This window comes from Lonchura striata, chromosome 3 (assembly GCF_050655825.1).
Source record: "Lonchura striata isolate lonStrDom1 chromosome 3, ASM5065582v1, whole genome shotgun sequence".
NCBI classification, from domain to species: Eukaryota; Metazoa; Chordata; class Aves; order Passeriformes; family Estrildidae; genus Lonchura; species Lonchura striata.
Window position 1 is genome coordinate 26,484,298 of NC_140705.1, and position 20,471 is coordinate 26,504,768.

The 20,471-nt window shown below is 35.5% G+C and overlaps 1 protein-coding gene across 1 annotated transcript in view; it reads right to left on the minus strand.

Annotated features, from left to right (window-relative positions):
* Nucleotides 1-20,471, minus strand: part of EYS (EGF-like photoreceptor maintenance factor) — a 245,396-nt gene that overhangs the window by 103,033 nt on the left and 121,892 nt on the right. Inside the window, exons 6-7 of the mRNA XM_085574728.1 lie at nt 7,145-7,253; nt 4,097-4,317 (exon numbers count right to left, since the gene is read on the minus strand). Of these exons, the coding sequence (XP_085430854.1) occupies nt 4,097-4,317; nt 7,145-7,253 (330 nt within the window). The remainder of the gene's footprint in view (nt 1-4,096; nt 4,318-7,144; nt 7,254-20,471) is intronic.

Genomic DNA, 20,471 nt, shown 5'->3' on the forward strand with positions numbered 1-20,471 from the left:
GGACACCATAAAATTTGTTAATTTATTTCATCTGGTCTCCTCAGCATCTACTTCATAAGATACTCTATCACTTAACCAAGCTCAACCATGAAATTATCTTGTATTTACCTAACCTTGAACTCATTCTAACCTAACCTTGAACTCATTCTCTATTTTTTTTCTAAAATATATTCAAAATGTTATCAGATGAACTTTAGAAAAGAGTTTGGATGAAAATTTTCATTTAGTGATCTGTTCTTAAAGGCTAAAGAGGAATTGCATGATTTCCCAGAATGCAGAAAACACACAAATTCTGAAGTATGTTTTAAAATGTGTATTTTTCTATTTACAGCTAAAACGATACTATTCAAATGAGACCTACATGTTTAGGAAAGTATCTCATATTGTCAGGAGATGAAAATTGAAAATTTAAATTCTTTGTATATTTTTGCTGATTACAGCATACATGGCAGTCAAAATCAGAAGATAAGTGTCTCTCTATTGAAATTTATTGCTAATTGAGTTTGATTTTTCAGTCTTGGTTAATTGATTAACATTAATGGACCCATCTGCTGCATCAATACATGAGGAATAGCAACAGCATGAATAATCACTGTGAGAATAGTTTGAGACACTGCAAACATGATTGTTTCTGGAAGCAATCAACTTTGAGATTGTATTCTACACTATAAAAGTTAAGCTTGTATATGTTTACATTTTTTGAGTCTTTATAAAATTTAAAACAAATGCATTAATCAACTGCTACTAGTGTAGTGGCTGACATAATTGTCAAATCATTGGTGAGGTAATTTTGTGAGTTTATTTCCCACACACAGATGTGTCTTCTTAATTAACACTAAGCTTGGTTTGCAACATCTGGCTTATATGATCAGGGGGCCACACAGAATATTAAGAGCTTCCTAGGTTAATCATTCCATACCCATTTCAAACACATCCAAATCCACTGAGCTTTGAATTCCATAGAACTATATGGCATCAAACCCTTAAATTTATGGAATAGTTGCCATTTTTCCCCCTCTGAAATTAATCTGGAATTCTACCTTAGCATAAATTAAAGTTCTGTAAAAGAGCTAGGGAACTTGAAAAAGTGTTTTTTAAAGAAGTAGATCATTTGCATAGTTAGACTGTTTTGGTTTTTAATCTGATACATAATGACTATGTAAAGAATTAAAAATTTAGATTTCTACTGAAATATTCATCTGATGCACCATATGTTTAAATACTTTTGAAACCAATGATTTTTGTTCTATTGTGCAGGCTTTGGCTGGGAAAGAGTTAATAATCTACACATTAGCTGGCTGGTGTGGGGCTGTGTTTTACATTTGTGCTGAACACTGGGTTGATAACACAGTCAAAGCCTTTCTGCTCCTCATGCCACCCCACCAGTGCAGAGGCTGGGGCAGCACAAGAGTTGGAAGGAGACACAGCCAGGACAGCTGACCCCAGCTGACACAAGTGATACCCCAGACCATCATGCTCAGGGTATCAAACAGGGGGTAAGTAAGAGGAAGTGGGGCACATGTGGAGTTACATTGTCTGCCTTCCCAAGTCACCATTACACATGCTGAAACTGTTTTTCTGTCACCATTGGCCTGCCTAGAAAATTTAGAGCTGTGTCTGGTCCTTGTTCCCCTTTCTGAGCTTGATCCTGATCCCCTACCAGTGGACGGATGTCCCAGTCCTGCCTCAGCATGTCATGATACCCAGGGATAACCCCAGTGCCCAAGGGCTGGGTCTATCCTGATGCCCTGCCTGGTGTGAAGTCCTGCCCTGACAAACATCAGGGAAGCACCTGATATAACCAATGACCAGAAGGCAGGGTCAGTTGCACCCTGAAATTTTGCGTTTGAAAACTAGGTAAATTCTAATCCCTGTCTTCTTCTACTAAAATTGCAAAGAATTTTTTTTCCTTTCAAATAAATTTCTTTTGCATAATCATTGTAATTAATTGGTGAACATTACAGTAGTATTTTTTTACTGTAATGATGAGAAAAGGCAAATGAATTTCTTTTAAGAATGATTGCAAAAAAATGTTTCTTAAAAAACACATCTGTCTATACTCAGCAATATGACTTGATAAACTCCAGTCTTCCTTAAAAATAACATGACAGAGATATTTGCTGTGTAATACTTCATGGTCTTTCAGAAGCAAACCCACTAACTAGTTGCCAAGAACCTGAAGAATTAAATGCAATGAAAAATATACTTTTTCTTTTAATTTTTGCCATTAAGCAGTGTAATTGAAATCTGGCAAAAATCTTGTTATGACATCAGATTGTTCCCTCATCACTCTCATGTGTGAATCCCATCAGGTCCTATGGATATATGTCCCATTGATTTAAAAACTCTCTAATCTGTTTCTCATCCACCAAATATAAATCTTCCTTTCTTCAGACTTTCACCTGCAGGAGAGGAATAGGATTTCTGGAGCCCAGTTATTTATAAAGACTAAGACAAAGAAGTCACTTCAGTCTTTACTGAATCTTTTGTCACCAGAATTTCTCCCCATTCTGTGGCAACCCTACATTTTCCTAGGTCTTCCTTTTGCTGTTGATATCTTTGTAGAAGCCTTTGGCTTTGCCCTGCACATCCCTGCCAGACTAATCTCCAGAAGGGCTTTGGCTTGTTCCATATCTCTAGAGCTGGATTTTTTTCTCTGTACTCTGCCCAGATCACCTGGCCATGCTCCTATCTCTTTTTTACTTCCTTCTAATGTTTGAGTTTTGTCAAAAGCATCTTATTGATCTAATCAGGCTTGCTGACTGTTAATTTCCTGCTTATTAGAATGAATCATTCTTGGGTTTGGAGGAGGTGATCCCTGAAAATCAGTTGTCTGTTGTAGAAAATCATGAAAACTGTGTTACTGCACAGCCACTTATCCCTGGTTTGCACATGCCCAGTCTTCCATGATGCCTCTGGGCAGAAGAGAGGTGACCTATTTCAAAACAAAAGCATTTCTGAAAAGGGCCCAGGCCAGCAGCTGGAAAGCAGAAAGTCAGGAAACAAATCCAATCCTCATGAATTATTCAGGACACAAATTCAAATGAAACAGTATTCCATAATGGCAGCTGACAGGCCAAGCAGTAGAATGGCAGAGATACAGTGAAGACCAACAGAGAAAAAACAAATTCATTACTCTAAAGTACACACAGTTTCAGCAGACTGGTAGGCAAATTGAGTGTTTTCATAAAACTGCCTTGCTTTCATTTGTGCTCTAGTCAAACAAGACTTAGAGATCAAATACCTCTTTTGTGTTCTTCGTGTGTTCATATCAATCAGGAGAGGCAGAGAAGTCCCTCAAAAATTTATTCAAGATCTCCTCAATCTAAGAAACACATAGCAGCCCAGAACATCAAAAGAATTTTAAACTGTTCTGTTCAGCATTTGCCTTGAAATGAAGTATATATTTTTTTTTAATTTGGCAACTACTTCACAAATTCTATAATTTCTAAACAGAAATGTGTCTCTAAATGCTGAGTGCCTTAGATAATGATCAAGTTTTTATGGCTTAATAAGTTACTTTGCTTCTAGAGAACCATCATTCAACTGAACCACCACCCTCTGTTCTTTTAACTCATGTCTCTTTCAGACTCCATTTCCTCTTTCAGCAAGATGCATCTTAGCTTTCAAAGGTTCTTTGACAATATCTTTTCACATATGCTGAAGATGAACAAGAAAGTCACTTGTTAGTGTTTCCATAGCATGATGATGAACATCTGCACCCAGGAACTATGAAGATGTGTGAAGGTACATGATGGAGTAAGATACCGAGTTGTTAGGAAAAAGAGGCACACCTTTTATGTGCCTTCTATCCAAACTGTCTATAGAAAGGTTCAGATTTGGTAGCAGTACTGATCTGGTTGGTTGTTTGCAATGGAATTCTGGCTTCAATAAAATATATATCCTGTGTGGACAATGTCATTATATTTTTATCACTTTTCATGCTAACAAATAAAGTGCAACATTTCTCTGGCTGGCATGAAGATATCACATTTTCTATTTGAAATTATCAGGACAAAATATTGGTGATTATTTCATTACAGAGAGAATTATAGAAATTTTTCATCAATAAAATGGGTAAAGAAATTCCTCTTACCTGGTGCAGGTCCCACCATTGTGACATGGATGATAATCACATACTGGAACATTGCAGTTCTCAACATTCCTTCCTTCAAGAGCCTCATCTATGATGAACAACTCTTTGTGGTTAACTTGAAAGTCCCTAATGCATCCTTTATAACCATATATCTGACCAGCACATCGATTAACCTCCTCATGAACAGGAACCTTTCCAAGGAAGATTGATCCAAAGCTGATCTGCAGAAACAAAAGGAGACTCATCAGAAAAAATGTGATTTGTGATGTTGTAAACAATGAGAGAATAATAGATACTGATAAAGGAAATAATCATGACTTGAAGATGGCCAAAAACTGTGATACTTAATGAAGCGATTATTTTAAAAAAATTTTCTCTTTCTTTTTTTTTTTTTAATAATCCTTACAAAGAGGGTGGTATAATGTGTTTTCATATTTTCAAATAAATAAGACAACATACATCCCTTGAAACAAAAATTGGAACTCCCAGCCTTAACCACAGGGAACATGGTAATTTTTTTACATAGATTCCCTCATCCTATATGATGAGTTGGACATTCACCGCTGAAGTTTGGTGCAGGAACACAGGAGAAGCTGTAGACTTGAAGACATTTCCTTTAGGGCCTGGGACCTAAGGGATCCCAAGATAAGGGGAATACGTAAAAAAATATTTTAATATTTTTAATGAGTCACAGAAGACAGACTGCTATACTGAAGCCCAAGGGTGGAAAAAAAAGGGAAATTTTCAAATTTCCACAAGCCTAGAACATCCTTACAAGGGTGCAAAGAAACAATCCCAACTTTTTCACACAGGGTCTGACCAAATCATATTGGAGCTTGTTATGGTAATTCCTCTTCCTGACCTAGGATTCAAGCCCTTAATCATCACAAATAAATGATCTATGACTCATTTAACACTCTGAATTCCACTCCTCAAGCAAATTCCTGAGTTTCTGGAATTCTGACATGGGATTTCATCATTCCTAAATTCATTTGCTAAGGGCCTGCCAATTCTTAGGAATTGAAAAAAAATTATACTTGTATCACACAGTGATGCATTTATTTGTACAATACCGTTAGTCCAGAAAGAGGGTGGCACCTAGTCCACTCAAGTTAAGAAGGAATAAACCAATGGAATCAGAAATTATCACAGCATACGTAAAATATGTGAGATGGTTACTTATAGTGAATAGGCCCTTCACTATCAGATTTGGACACCTGTAAAGAGGTAGAAACAGGAGAAAAATATCCCATTGATTTATCTGGAGTTCACACATCCATATGATTTTTGCTTTGCTGTTTCCAGTATTACTTTTGTCAGTCCTGAAGATATGTTGCTGACAATTTCAAGTGAAATTTTGTGATACAATGAATGTGAATACTGCCAGATATTCTTCTATTTAGTCTTTAATTCTGAAAGGAAAAAGAAAAACACCTACTTCTTTTAGAGCATGGATAAAATTAAATCAGATTTTCCATACCAAAGGAATTCAAAAACATTAGCTCTGCACTTGTTGAATTCATTTCAGATCACTTGACTTTATCCCCTTTCAAACAAAGCTATGAAACACCACAGTGATAGACAAGATTTGTAAGTAGTGTTTGCAAACATTTTCTCTCTGCTTGTGAATCTCTTTCAAGATTTAAGCAAAGCATTGGACTGCATTATAAAGTGTCTGTGATTAAGAATGGTGTTTTTAACACTGCTGGCAGCACAATCTCCTTTATTATTTGGCTTATTTTACAAAAGCACTAACCTTGGGGGCAGATCCAATGTATCACAGAACAACTTCAGTAGGCTTTGCTCAATTTCTAGCATCACTGGATTTTATCATAATGTATTTGATGTTCAAGCTCATGTTACTACATCATAATGCACATTCTTTCTATAAAGGTCCTGTTCTGAATTTAACTGACTTAAGCAGAATATATTTTAAAGCAGGCAGAAAGAAAGAATTCCTGTAAGTCTTGTTAATAACATAAAAGGCTTAATATAGCGTTATATCAATAACTTATGTAATACTCATGTTTAACTTTTCAAATCCTAATTTGAAAACATCCTTCTTCACTTTGAGCCTGAGTGGTAAAAGGGATTATCTTGGGCAATAACGGGAAGATATTCATTAGTCCTCTTAGAGATAAGAAATGTCTTTTTTCTTTCTTGATTGTGTACTTTGCAAATAGAGGTTCTGGGAGATCTGTAAAGTGTAATAGTCAGTTATGAGGACTTGACATTCATACTATATACCACACAAGTGAAGAAATTCTGTTACAAACCAGCAGTGCCTACTGTGAGATACACATCAAGATTAGCATCTCTACAGATAACTGACCTGTCTTCTTGTGAACAAACTTATAAAGCAAGCTGTCAATCACAGTTCAAATTCTTGTCTAAAAACATTTAAAAATGTTTCATGCAGAAATAATCTTGCAATGAGAGAATGCATAGCAAAGGCGATAAAATGAAGACAAAGAATAACTGAAAAAATAAAGATTTGGGAAAGCTGGTCTCTTGTCCATTCAGAATGAGTCTTCTGATACCAGTTTCAAAATGGAGACAGTAATGGAGTACAATAATATACAGAAGCCAAATCCTAGCAAAAATACCGACACCAAATTAAATGACTGGTGATTCATAACTGTCCTCCAGTAGGCAGTGTGGCTTGTAACTAAAAAGTAACTAGAATTACTGCTTAATAATATCTGAATTATTTCTAATAACCCCTTGGCCTTAGGTAAATGACATGGCTAATATATGGGGTTTTTTAACTCTCATAGCATCCATGTCCTTTTTATGGACTTTGTGCAGCAGGAATAGAGGCTTCAGAGTCAAATAAACTAAGAAATTAATGGATATGTTGTGGTTGCTGGATGCAAAAACACCTGCTAGAAAGAAAGGAAGTACATATAATGATATGTGAAGAGGCGTTATATTTCCTCCTTTAGAAGAAGTTAGAATATACATATTCTCCTTTGAAAATAACTGTAGTGCATATGTTGATGAAATGTTCAAAGCAAATAGCTGCTTTTTGATGTTTTGTAGACTCACCTGAGATGCTCGATGTGAGACAGAAAGTCTGTGCTGTACAGGAGGGTTTCCATCCGCAGCCACTTCAATCATGCACTGACCTTCAGGACTGCCCACAGGCAACATGTAGCTGTAAGGAAACAGAAAATCCCATTGCTGCTTATCCTGTTGGAGTATTCAAACCTCACATGGCAAAGGTAAGGTGAAAGAGATGTTCATACTTCTATAAAGTATTAAAATCTTTGGACACTACTAATTCCAGTTTCATGGTTCTACCCAGGAGACAAAAGATGTAAGTTTCATCTACTGATGTTCCTCTTCTGTTTGCTTTCTTGATATTCTTGACTAGTGCTTGAAATATATACAGAGAAAAGAGGAACAAAAATCTTTAAAAATTTAAGTGAGTATTGATAAATTTTAAGTTGCTGTGGTTGACATACAGTCTCCCTAGTATAGAGGACTGTTGGACAAGTGACATCAATGTTGAATGATGCTGAACAGCCTGGGTTGAAGAATGTAAGGTTAAGGGAATTTATTAAGTAAATACTAGTGAACATTCAATAAAACACTGAGACTTTCAGCTAAGTTGCCATAATTAGGTTTCCGGAATATGGCTTCTAACAACGATGTTGCATTTTTACGTAATACTTCATGAATGCTACACAACCAGCTTTTAAAACTTTTCTGAAAAAGAATTAATATATATATATGGAATACCAAATGTTCCATTTCTTTTAGCTGAATAAATAGTAAAGGACAATAACAGGAATCTCATAAATCATTTTTTGTTGTGATAGATGAATTTTTATGTTATGCCATACACATATTAAAGAGTTAAAATATTTTAAAGCCCATTATGATCTGTACATTAGAAGCATTACCAATCATAGAAATTACTTCAGCATTGATAAGGACAAATTTACTCCTGGAGAAAACACATCAAGATGTACAACAGTCTCAAATAGTACCTTTTTATATATCACCACCTGGCTGGTTGTATGCAGCTGCCATGGCATGATTTACTCCAGATTATGCCTTGAGTTTTGTGTTTCTGCTTCTGTTTCTAAAGTCTTAATATTTCATCCTTCTCTCTGTAGATTCATTATGAAATGTAGAGTCTCAGTTTTCACCTCTGAAGTTGCTGGGAACGTTGTAGTGACATAAATGGATATAGCATTGTATAGTATAGGCCCTTAATGAATATTTAGAAATTCACTGCTGTGATTTCTGAGTGAGTAGCACAAAACCAGTGCATTTGCTAACCCACCTTATTGCCAGAACATCCACATCAGCAGCTAATGCTCACATATTAATAAATCCCACCTTTCCAATGTTTATATCACTACTCGTTTATTGCTAAATCAGTCAATACTAATTCACTGACTTTTCAATGTACTCTGGTGCATGGGGTTGAAATGTGCTTAATTATTTCTACCTTGTAAATATGCAACACTTTTCTTATCTTTGTATCTTTCTTTCGAAGTCTGAGATATCTGAATGGCATTTTATATTATCACCTTCTGAAATGTGATCTATACCCCTAGACTACTCAAACGAGTTTGAAAAAAAATATTCATTTTTATTTCTAATTTTAGGTTAAAAAGAGTCATGTTGTTAAAGGTATTTTGAATTGAATTCCTTCTTGAAAAGTCTAAAGTAAGCATCATATTTTGATTTTAAATATAGGAAGCCAGAAACATTGCATGCTGTTTTGAAGACCATCTGATTTGCACAATTTCATTATAAAAAATGAATTCAGTAAACAGAAGTTTCTCCTTAATAAACAATAGATATATTGACAGAAAGTAGGTATTTTCCTTTTTAGGTACTTGAAATAAGGACAATTTTGGAGAAAATGCTTCCACTGTTGTGTTTTCCAACCAATTCTTGAAATATAAAATATTCTTTGAATTTGATTTATTATTCCTACTCATATTTCAGTTGCTGGGATTTATCTCAGTAACAGTGTATAAAAATAACTTTCTCAGATAATAGAAAATCAGGTCATTTAAGATTCTCTCTTGGGGGAAACAAACTCATAGCCTTTCCCTGACACTTTCTACTTTGAGTGGATACTATAGTAGAGACCTAACATACTTGTAGCAAAGCCTACTCTCTGCACCTGCCTTATTCCTGCTTTTCAGAAAGATTTCTGAATTTTACATGCTTTTTTCCTAAATAACTTATACCACAAGTTGCAATGGTCCAGCCCACAAAGAACAAAAGTTTAAGTGAAGTGGCAAAGTTAATTAAGAAGAGGTCTCTGTCAATGTGACTATCTTCACATTAGCCATCCATTCAGCACTGCAAACCTCCATTGCAAATGCCTGGTGTACACACATTCTCACTGTTTTGTACACATAATTTATATTGTTTTGGTCCTTTACTAAAGGAAAAACGTGGAAGATTAAACATAGGTGCAACTAAAATAAACCTTAAAGATTGCTTGATACTGACAAGTTCTTTACTTTAGGAATCTTTATTTAGACAAGCCCAAGTAAGATAAATTCATTTAGATAATGACACAGTCACTCCTACTCAGGCATACATGGTAATCCATTCTATCTTTAAATAAATATGTGAGAATAAAAGAAAATCCAAATAAAACCCCTCAGTATCCATAAACAGCAACTCATTATACAGTGATTTTGATCATTAGATCTTAACTTCACAAAGGACATAGAGATGTTTAGCTTTTTTTTTCTAACATGCAGCAATGAAATCTCAAAGAAGCAGAACAGATTTGTTTGATGTCAGCCAATAGATTTGTGTCTGAGTTGTGAGAATAAACCCACAGGCTACAAGCAGAAGCCTACTGCCCTGTATTCCGGAGTGCATGCCAGGAATGCACTTCATGCCACCACTGCTTTCTTCAGCATTTGCTTCTTTCTCTGTAAAGATTTCCAATGAATTAATACTTGAAATGTCTCTCTGTCTTGTCATAGGATGCAAAACCTGTCATTTGAAATGTGAATAAAATGGATATTTTTCATGCTTATGTTACCGCAAAATTAGGACTGTTTGAATTTGCTAGATTACTTATATATGCCTAGAATGGCTTTTAGAAAGAGACAGACCATGGAAAATTATAGTCCAAAAGACAGATTTCTTAGAATATTATAAACATTTGAAAAAAATGGCAATTAAAACATAAATGCTGTCTCAGTCTTTATTATAGCATTTAAAACAAGAAAGTCCTATAATATGGACACATGCAAAATATAATCATATTATTTTTTTAAAACAATGATGGAAAAAAGAAGGGACTTGAAATATTCTGTCACAGAAATTACTTGAACTAAAATACCATTAATATTGCTCTATAACCTGGTTATAATTTTCTTATAATCTATGTTTAAATCTGTCTTAATCTTGCAATTGAATAAATGCAGTTGTATTATTTCATGCACCTCACAGAAGATTGAAATTCATTAGAAAAGAGAAAATGAAACTGATGATTTATTCTCTTGACATTTTTTCTTTATTTTTCTAATTAACCTCATATTATGAGATACTGACCTCACATTAAGAACACCTGAGATGAAAGTGGCTAATCACTGACATTTTTAAATTTTGAAGTATTTTTAGTTCAGTGGTGCTTTTTCACTCGTTTAGATGCTGAAGGCATTTCAGTCCATCTGCCTTGCATCTCAGTGGCATATTCTGGCTGCACTTAAAGCCAGTATATTTTTCCCTCCAGAGACAGTGACAGGAGAGAATGCAATATGATTCCTATTGCAGGGTAATTTTGTCAGGCAGCAGAATTGTGATTCATTCACATCACATTTATAATGATATAAAAAAGATTCACAAGGAAGTAAAGAATTGGGTGTGTGAGAAGTAGCTATAGGAAATGTGTATATGTGGAGGACATATGGGCAAGGTTATGCACAGTAATCTTAACAGGTCTGAAGCCATGCGAAGCCCAGCCTGTTCCTCAGATATAGGCCTGATGAATTCAAATATTTATTTCCACAAATTTGAAATGAGATGTTCAGCCTTCTTATTTGCTCTAGGCTTAGAAAATATTGAATTTTTTCACAGTTGCTGTGGATTTTATATAAAGTTAAGAACAAGAATTACAAAAGATTTACTGTTTTTTTACAAAAGACTCATGAACCCCAACAGGTGTAAAACAGTAGTTTTAGACTGTGTCATTAATAGCTGAATGTTGATTAATTATGTGCATGAACACGGGATTTCTAACAAAGTGCAATGTGTACCTCACACATTCATGACACAAATATGGATATTAGGTATTGGATTACTTTAGGTCTGGAACTGGTAGTCAAAGTAATCCTCTTAAACTACCTAAGACTGGATCACCTCTAAATCAAATGTTACATGGTATGATCTTGCTCAAGTAAATGTTTTACCTTAAATTATCATGGACAACTTCTCCAGCTGGAAATAAAATCATACTTTTTTTCCTTTCTAGCTAGTCACCAGGTGGCACTAAAGGAGCACAGTAGAAAGCATGAAAGCAAAATCCCCACTAATGTCTCTTCTAATAATGGGAAAGATTGACTTAAGCTCTAATTGATAGCATGATTGCTTCAGCTTCCACGTATATCAAGGGAAACATAGTAAAATATCTTAAACTGATTACATATTTGACATTATGGATGAGAATAGGTCCAGAGACTGGAACTTCTGGAAGACTTTTAACTGCTTTCATGCATTATAACTACACAATGTAATAATGTAAAAATGGTGCATTCATGGTTATGTAAACATACTTAAGAAAGTTTAGTTTATAGCAATTATATTTTCTATATAATGCTCAAGGTGCAGCCATATTTCTAACAGATTAAGGAGAAGTATAGCAAAATTGAAGTGTCATATCAGCAGGTATAAATAAACCCAGGAATTACAAAGAGAACCTTTGTTTTTATCCAAGCTAAATAATCATGGTAAGACTGTGTCTGAACAAAGACTTCACACTGCTAGCAGAGCAGGGTTTCTGGTCTTCTGAAAAATTATTAGAAACTAGCTACACCACTGTCCATTTCATAATGCCATGATTGAGGACTACATTTGTACTACTTGCTATTTTTCTCCCTACAATCTGAAAAACGCTAGTCCAGCTTAACAATTTAACATAGGAAAAAAAGAAACCCCACAAAAATCCCTTTACTAAAAAAGTATTGCTATTAAAGACATAAAATAAAAGGGTCCTGCAAAACACTGAAATTGATTTACCAGAGCAGTTGTCAAGGGAACACCTAACCAGCTGTCAAGTATTACAGGTGATTTTTCAAAAATGGTGATTTTACTTTTGACTGAGCATATTCAATTCACAAGCATGAAAATATGCATTGTGCTTTGTAGTTTTAATAGTCTCTTCATACTTTTCAAAAATTCTTTCACTTACTACATTTTTCCCTCTTAAAAATATATTTCTAAAAATTCCATTGCTTTAAAAACCATACTTTCGCTTCCCACAAATTAACTTCAGCATACTTCTTCTTTGGAAATGTTGTCATGTCTCTTTATCATCTTCTATTTCAGTAAGGTCAAATTTTGGTATTTCTTACCAAGTTCAATTGCAACCCTCAGAAATGACAATTATAAAAATGAATGCTGCATTTTATGTCTGACATTTTATTTGAAATCAATGAAACATATTTCATAACCTCCAGCAATTCAACATCAATTCTCAGGTTTTCTAGTTGCTGCAAACTGACCAAATTGTAAAAGTGTACATAGAAGGAAAGAGAAAAGGAGACCAAGGAGAAGAATAGATGAAAACAAGGAAGATGGAAAACCCCAAATTACTTTGACTCCCTGAAGTGTCTTGCAGGAGTCTCTTGATGGCCCATTGTTTAGGAAAAAATAAAACAAACTGCATACAAAAAGAGGTGTGTGAACTTTGGGAATGCATTAGGGCATGATAAACTCCAAGCTGACCCTGGACTTGTTTGAAATTTGCTGCTCCAGATGCATGTACATAAATCTCTGGGCCCTGAAGGGACTCATCCCAGAGTACTGAAAGATGTGGGCAGTGTCATCACAGTACCTCTCTTCACTATTTGTCAATGATCTTGGAAGTCTGGAGGTGCCCCAGTTGACTGGGAGCTGACAAATACTGTTCCAGTTTTCAAGAAGGGAAAGAAGGAAGACCCTGTAAGTTACAGGCCTGTCAGTCTCACTTCAGTGCCTGATAGAATTATTCTGGGAATTATTGTAAAGCATCTGAAAGACAACATTGTAATTGAATTATTGTAAAACATCTGAAAGACAACACCCTCACTGGCCAAAGATAGCATGGGCATGGGCTCATGAGGAGAAAATTTTGCTTAACCAACTTAGTATCCTTTTAGCACTAAGTCAGCCATCTAGTTCACCAAGAAAAGAGAGTAGATGTGGTGCATTTGGATTATATCAAAGTTTTCATTGCTATTTCCCAGAGTATCTATCCTCCTGGATAAAATGTACAGAGCACAGAGAATGCCCTAACACATTGGCTGAGCAGTTGGCTCAGAGAGGTTCCATCAGGTTGGCAGCCAGCTGCCAGTGGGCTCCTCAGGGCTCAGTTTTAGGGCCAGTGCTCTTCAATGTTTTTATAAAAGATCTGGACACAGAAATGAAATACACATTATAGTGAATTTGCTGACAACACTAAACTAGGAGGAGCTGTGGACTCCTTCAGGAGCAGAGAGGTTTTACAGAGAGATCTGGATAGACCCGAGAGCTGGGCAAGTACCAACCATATGAAATTTAACAAGAGCAAGTGCCAGACTCTTCACCTGGAATTGTGGTAGTATATACAAACTGGGGCATGAGAGACTGGAGAACCACTCTGTACAAGAGAAATCTGAGGGTTTCAGTTCATAGCAAGTCGAATACAAGCCACCAGTGTACTCTGGCAGCAGAAGGGGACAACTGGGAGTGCATTAGGTACAGCATCATGAGCCACCTGAGGGAAGTGATTCCTTCACTCTTCAATGTAGTAGAGCAGACACCTCTCAAGTACTGTAAGCAGTTTTGAGGGGTCTCGGTAAAAGAAGGATGCAAAGTTATTACAGTGTGCCCAAAGGAGACTAAGATGGTGAAAGGCCTTGATGGCAAGACTTAAAAGGGATGCCTGAGGTCACTTGGTTTGTTCCTCTTGGAGAAAAGAAAGCTGAGGAGTGACCTCATTCTCAAGGGGAGTGGTGTAAGGGGAGATCCTGCTCTCTCTCTGGTGACCAGCAATAGGACACAAGAAAATGGAACAAGCTGAGCTGCATCAAGGGAAGTTCAGATTGAACATTAGCAAAAATTACTTGACTGCTGGTCAAGCAGTTATACAGTTGTTTTCATACATTATACAGAATCTAAAAAAAACCCCAAACCCAGTGTTTTTGTATAATCATATTAGTAGCTGAAAATGGTAATACCTACATTAGGTGTAACAGATACTGTTTATGTTACGTTCTACTTAGCTTGGTTTATGCTTAATTTACTCCAGCTCTGCTAGTCCAACAGTCAAGTTTATGATCCTTTAGTAGACTGGCTAATGGGACTCTTTCTAATGCATATATTGCCAAGCATACGACGGCAGCATACACCCAAGGATCATTTATTTCAATGGAATGCTTTTCTTCAATATATACATTTTATGAATCATGACTTTAAAGATATGTGTTCCCAGAAAGGATCTTTAAAGGAAAGTATAAATTCTCCTTTTAATAATATCTTTGAAATCCTGTTGACTTCATGGGGACTTCACTGGTGTAAACACAATACATCACTGTGCTGTGACAACCAACAGATAGACTGCAACACATCCATTTCACACGTGCAAGAATGGGAATAAGATAAAGATACTGTAATAATTAGTGCTAACATTTAGGCAGAGTTTTGAAGTTACAACAAAATTGAACTTTTATTATAATCATTACCATAGTCATTATTGCGGTTCATGATCATGACAGTATTGGAAGAACAGATTGTTACAAAATTGTTCCTGGCAGAACACACCAAGTCCTACAAAAACCTTGTATTCTAATCTCAGTTTCAGGATAAGTTTGTACATAGCGAAATACAGAATATATATTGTACATGTATTTATGTTTGTTGGATCATAAGGTTTCATAGTGACTTATATGGGTTTTTTTGTCTGCTAGATTAATTTGTTGAAATTTCCCTGCTAATAAATACGCTGTGTTTCTAAACTCAGTAATCCACCTTCAAGACTGAATACAGTTGCTTTCTCCTGCTTCTGACTGCATTGCCTCAGGTTTATGCACCAGCTGGGTATTTGCTGCACCTGAACAAGGCTGTTTAATTTTTGTTGTGGCTGCCTTTATCTTCTCTTTGAGTCTACATTATATCAAACAGAAAGACTTCTACTCTTCTATTCTTTGGTGCTACAGAGATGAACACTCCTTAGGGAAGGTGCTTGTGGTCTTTTGCACAGCTCATTCTTACCCTGTAATCTGACTTCTCTAATTCACTGATTTTTAATATAGATATAATTACATTCAAAAAATTTTATTAAAAATTATGTACTGTCAGAAAAGAAAGTTTTCCTTCATCTTTCAGTAAAAAGCCTCCAGCTAAAGCTTAGGCAACAGCTAGTACAAAATATGTAAGACATGAAAATTCAACTCTAATATTCACTGAAAAAATATGCTGGTGTGAAAATAGTAAAACTCTTTTTATGAAGAGTCATTAGATAAGCTTTGGACAGTTCGTCCCTTAAATGGAGATTAAATAATTTCAGCAAACAAAATGCCAGTGTGGACCTATTATCTCAAAAGTCATATGCCTTTCTCTGTGAGAAATGTGACAAATTTTCTAGGGGTAATAAGTGATCTAGGGAATTAATTTAGAAAAAGCCAAAATAGTCATCAAGTGCAATGATGCAATATGACACTGATGTAGACTGGAAGAAGTTGGAAAACTGCTAAATAATAAATAAAATTTAATTGCATGGAACATATGAATGCTAACTTTAAAAGAGTACCCTAAAAAAGTACCAACTCAGAGGTCTTTCAGTCTCAAGCGAAATGTGACCACTATCAAACCACTGTGACCACTGTCAAGCATTTGCTTCTCTTTAAGTACAAGATCACTTGTAGATAGAGTAATTTTGAACATACTGAAAAGGATCATGTGCTTGGATCATGTTTCTGTTTTAGCAAACATCAATATCAATAGGAGCAGAGTACAACTTAATAAAAGAAATATTCAGTATTACATCCTGGTGAGCAAGTTAACTCTGTTGTAAGCCTGGCAAAATGTGGAAAGAGCTTTTGGTAAAACTTTAAATTTCAAAGCCTGTCTGCATTGTTGCTTTGGTATCACATCATAAAACTATTTTTATGCCATTTATCTACCTACCAGGTAACTGAATCTATGAATAGATTGTGAAAATAAAGAGAAACAAGAGAACAGTTTATGTACATTTAGAAGCTATGGTCTCATGTGAAGTGGCTATGAGATACAAAGTTTGAAGAAAGTATGCATATATTTCTGGCAACAACCAATGTTTAAAATTTTGTCTTGTGCGTATACAATGTATGTATGCTTAATTTGTGCTTTTTAGAATGGTTAAACTAGACAAAAGAGAAGAATAAAGGAAAGTAACATAGCCAAACCACCATATTTTTTGGGGGGGGAGGAGGGAGGGGCAGGCAAGTTCCCCTGAAGACATTAAGAAAAAAAGGTAAAATCATGCAAATCCTGAGGGTTCAATTATCTTAACACATCACAAAGAAAATACCACCAAAAAAAAACATTGAAAAAGTGCTTGAAGAGAGACATAGTGGGCAATCCTCAAGCTATGTCGCCCCTTCCCCAAGGAGTACTATCACTCCCAGCATCAGAGAGACTCTTCTGGAGCTAGCAACAGCCTGGTATTGCACTGGAGCATGGGAATTAATTATTATGTTTAACCATCTTCAGATACACTCTTCTATCTATTGTCTTACATAAGTCTGACCCTAGGAATGAAAATTAGGAAGCCACTTGACGTGTGAATAAAGCTCTATCAATGCAGTGCTGTACAGATAATTGCAATACTACAATGATCTCTTGTAGAGGATCTTTCCTTACCTATTACAGACAGAAGAAATTGAATGATCAACAATATATATTACTTCTACCAGGCAGCACTAATTAATTTTCTTTTGCATACTCTGATGGTCTAAAATGAATTGTTACCTCCCTCTACATGGGAAAACTAAGAGAAAAATAGGTTAAGCAATGTGGCTAATGAGAAAGTGACTCTTCAGTTTGAACACCAGGAGAAGGAACAATTTATATACTAGTACAGGAAATCCTGAGTAGACTGCTGAATAAAGTTGCCAACTAGTGCAAACCCTGAGGGAATGTCTGGCATATTTATTAATACTCAGGACCAAGAGATGTACTGCTGTATTTCAGATTTACACATATAAGTATCAATTAAAAAAAAGTGTTTTGCTTTCAGACTCTTTAAGGCTCATGTTTTCTAATCCTTTGTACCTTTAAGCCTTTGGACCTTGGAGCTATTGTCATATTTCTCTAATTATGATATAGACAACTTTATGTGCCAGCTTCTTATAGTGATTTTCAAACAGCCTGTTTTTGTCACCTTCTGGTGACATTCTCAGAAGCATCCCAGTAGGAAAAAGGAAATAGGCAGACACTTAATCTCTCTTATAATTCAGCAACAACTGCTGAAACAACTACATCCTCTGCTCAACTCTTCTATAATGGTCTATGAATGCCTAATTCAACTGAACTACATTAAGACCAACTGTAAATATGACAAGAGAATGTGAATCAGGGAGAGTCTTAAAGCAATATTTAAGAATATCTAAGAATATTTAGTTCTCCACTGTATTGCTTAAGAATTGAAGGTACAAGCATAATCTTGCCAAATAAAAGTTTTCTATTTATGACAATTATCACTAACATATTATTTGTGTTAAGCATTACTTATGCTATCACAAACAAAGGGTCATGGAGAACTACAGAGAAGGGTAATGCACCATTTGAAATCCAACTAAAGTTAGAAATTAAAAACTGATATTTCTTATTAAGCTGTAACACCAGTTAAGAGGGTTATCTCTGCACCTCCTCACCAACCTTGTGTCTCTCCTTTGACACCATCAGTAGGAAAGAAGGTAAGGCTTTGTCATCATAAACCCTTCAGGCTCTCTTCAGTACAGGCAAGAATAACTGATTTTTGGAGAAATGAGGAACATCATTGCCAAAACTGCTGGTCATGTTACAAATCTACTTTCTCAAAGAATGAACAACTCACCTGAAGTCAAAAATACAATACAGAAACATTAAATAGCACTCCCATTTACCAGACTTAAGATTTATTGATTTGTGAAGCCTAATGGCCACACAATGTAATCAGTTCACTGCATTTAAAAAAATATTGGATTTTGACAGATACTTATTGCTTTGAACACACAAAGGAACAGAACAGGGCAGACTTCTTATTTCAGAATACATTCATAAATACAGAATTGCACAGAACTTGAAGCTTACTGCTGTCATCTAAACTGATTAAAGTTCTGTATGCATCTTTATCTGGACCAGACTCATTAAGCGTTTTGTTGCAGTCTGCTTTTGATAACACATGTGCTGTGTTTTCCCCCATCAGAACAAAAGTATAAGCTTTAGAATTGATCTGTCAAAGAAATTAAGATTCTCATCATAATTTCACGTGTATTTTGTAGTTGAACCTTTCTAAATCAAAGCATCCAACATGAACAGATAAGAACATTTTGCTAACCCATAACCAGCTATTTTTAAAGAAAAAAGAGACTGCTTTATGGTGGTACATTTATACACATTTTTGCTGCAACCTTAAACATACATGAATGTACAGGATGCTTATTTGGATGCTTATTTGGATGCTTATTTGTCATTTGGATGTGCTTCAGCAGAACCTATCTAAATAGCCAGATATATATTTCCTAGGATATTAGAAAAGTCTCTCCTACTTTTTTTGTTCAGTGATATATTTGAGCTGAAATGTATTATTTAAAAAATAAATACTGCACAGAATTTGTGAATATAAACTGCAAAAAGAAAAGCAAGGTAAATATAATACATGTAGTTTGTAGATGTAAATGCTTATTCACATAGCATCTTTTAGGAAGATTTTAGGTTTTTTTAAACAAGATGGATTACTTTCATCAGATTGTAGAAACAAAATGTATGAGGTGTTCATGGAAAAAAGCAATCTTCTATGATGTGAAATGGGACACGTTTCTTCATAGATAGTCAAAATCTTACATAGGCCTTTCAACAAGATTAAATTTTATGAATGCAAGAGATTAAGCAAATAGTGGAAGTGTAAACAAGCACCATAATGCCTGTTGCTGTGTATGTAAAATCTGGCTTTGCTTATAGATGAGGTTCTTTATTTCTTGATTTTGATGTCAAATTTTCCACTTATAAATGCAACTACACACATATCGAATTTGGAAATATTAGAAATTATTTCACTACAAAACTACCCTGTAATTAACTATTTCATTTCACAGAGATGCCTGGTTGTACTAACCATGTAGATACTTTAGGTCAGGATTCAAGCACTGAAAAATATATCAATTTATCAGAATTAACATTTGTAACTGACAAAAGTTAACTTTAGATTAAGCTGCCTCTAATTAGCAACAAATTAAATCATGCACAACGGGGTTTACTAGTTACCAGTTATATTCTCTTTATAGTGTTAGCCCTAATGAAAAGCATTTTAAATCAGTATTTGCAGAGTGGGAATCTCTGCAGATTGAGAGAGTTATTGTTCATTATCCTGAAAGGTAGAGAACTCCATAGGGTGTGATCCAGGCCTGTCTCATACACTGTCCTGCTCCCTACCAGTTTATACTTCATGTTGCACTCACCACCTCAGTGTTTGTCAGCCTCTGCAGTCAACAGCAAAAATAAACAAATTGCTGAAGTACCCTGAATAATCCTTAGGTACTCTAACACCTAAGTGTCCTAATAGGGTGTTAAAAGCAGACAGTCTTCCATTATGGGCCACCATAAAGCCAAAGCTATACACCAATTTTTACACTTCACACAGAATTGCTGAATTAGAAGGGTTAGAAGGCGCCACCGGAGGCCATCTGTTCCAACTTCCCTGCTGAAGCAGAGTCCCCTCAAGTTTCTTTTGTTTGCATCTGGATAGCTTTTGAGTAGCTCCATAGAAGGAGACAATGCCCACAGACTCCCTGGGCACTCTGTTCGCAGCAAAGAAGCTCTTCCCCATGCCAGGTGGAACTTCCCATGTTCCAGGTTCTGGCCTCTTGGCTGTCTTCTATATGTTTGTATTTATGATTATAGCTGGTCCCTTCAGAACATTCCCTTACCAAAGGTTATTTCATGGGGTTTGTTTGTGTGTTTGTTT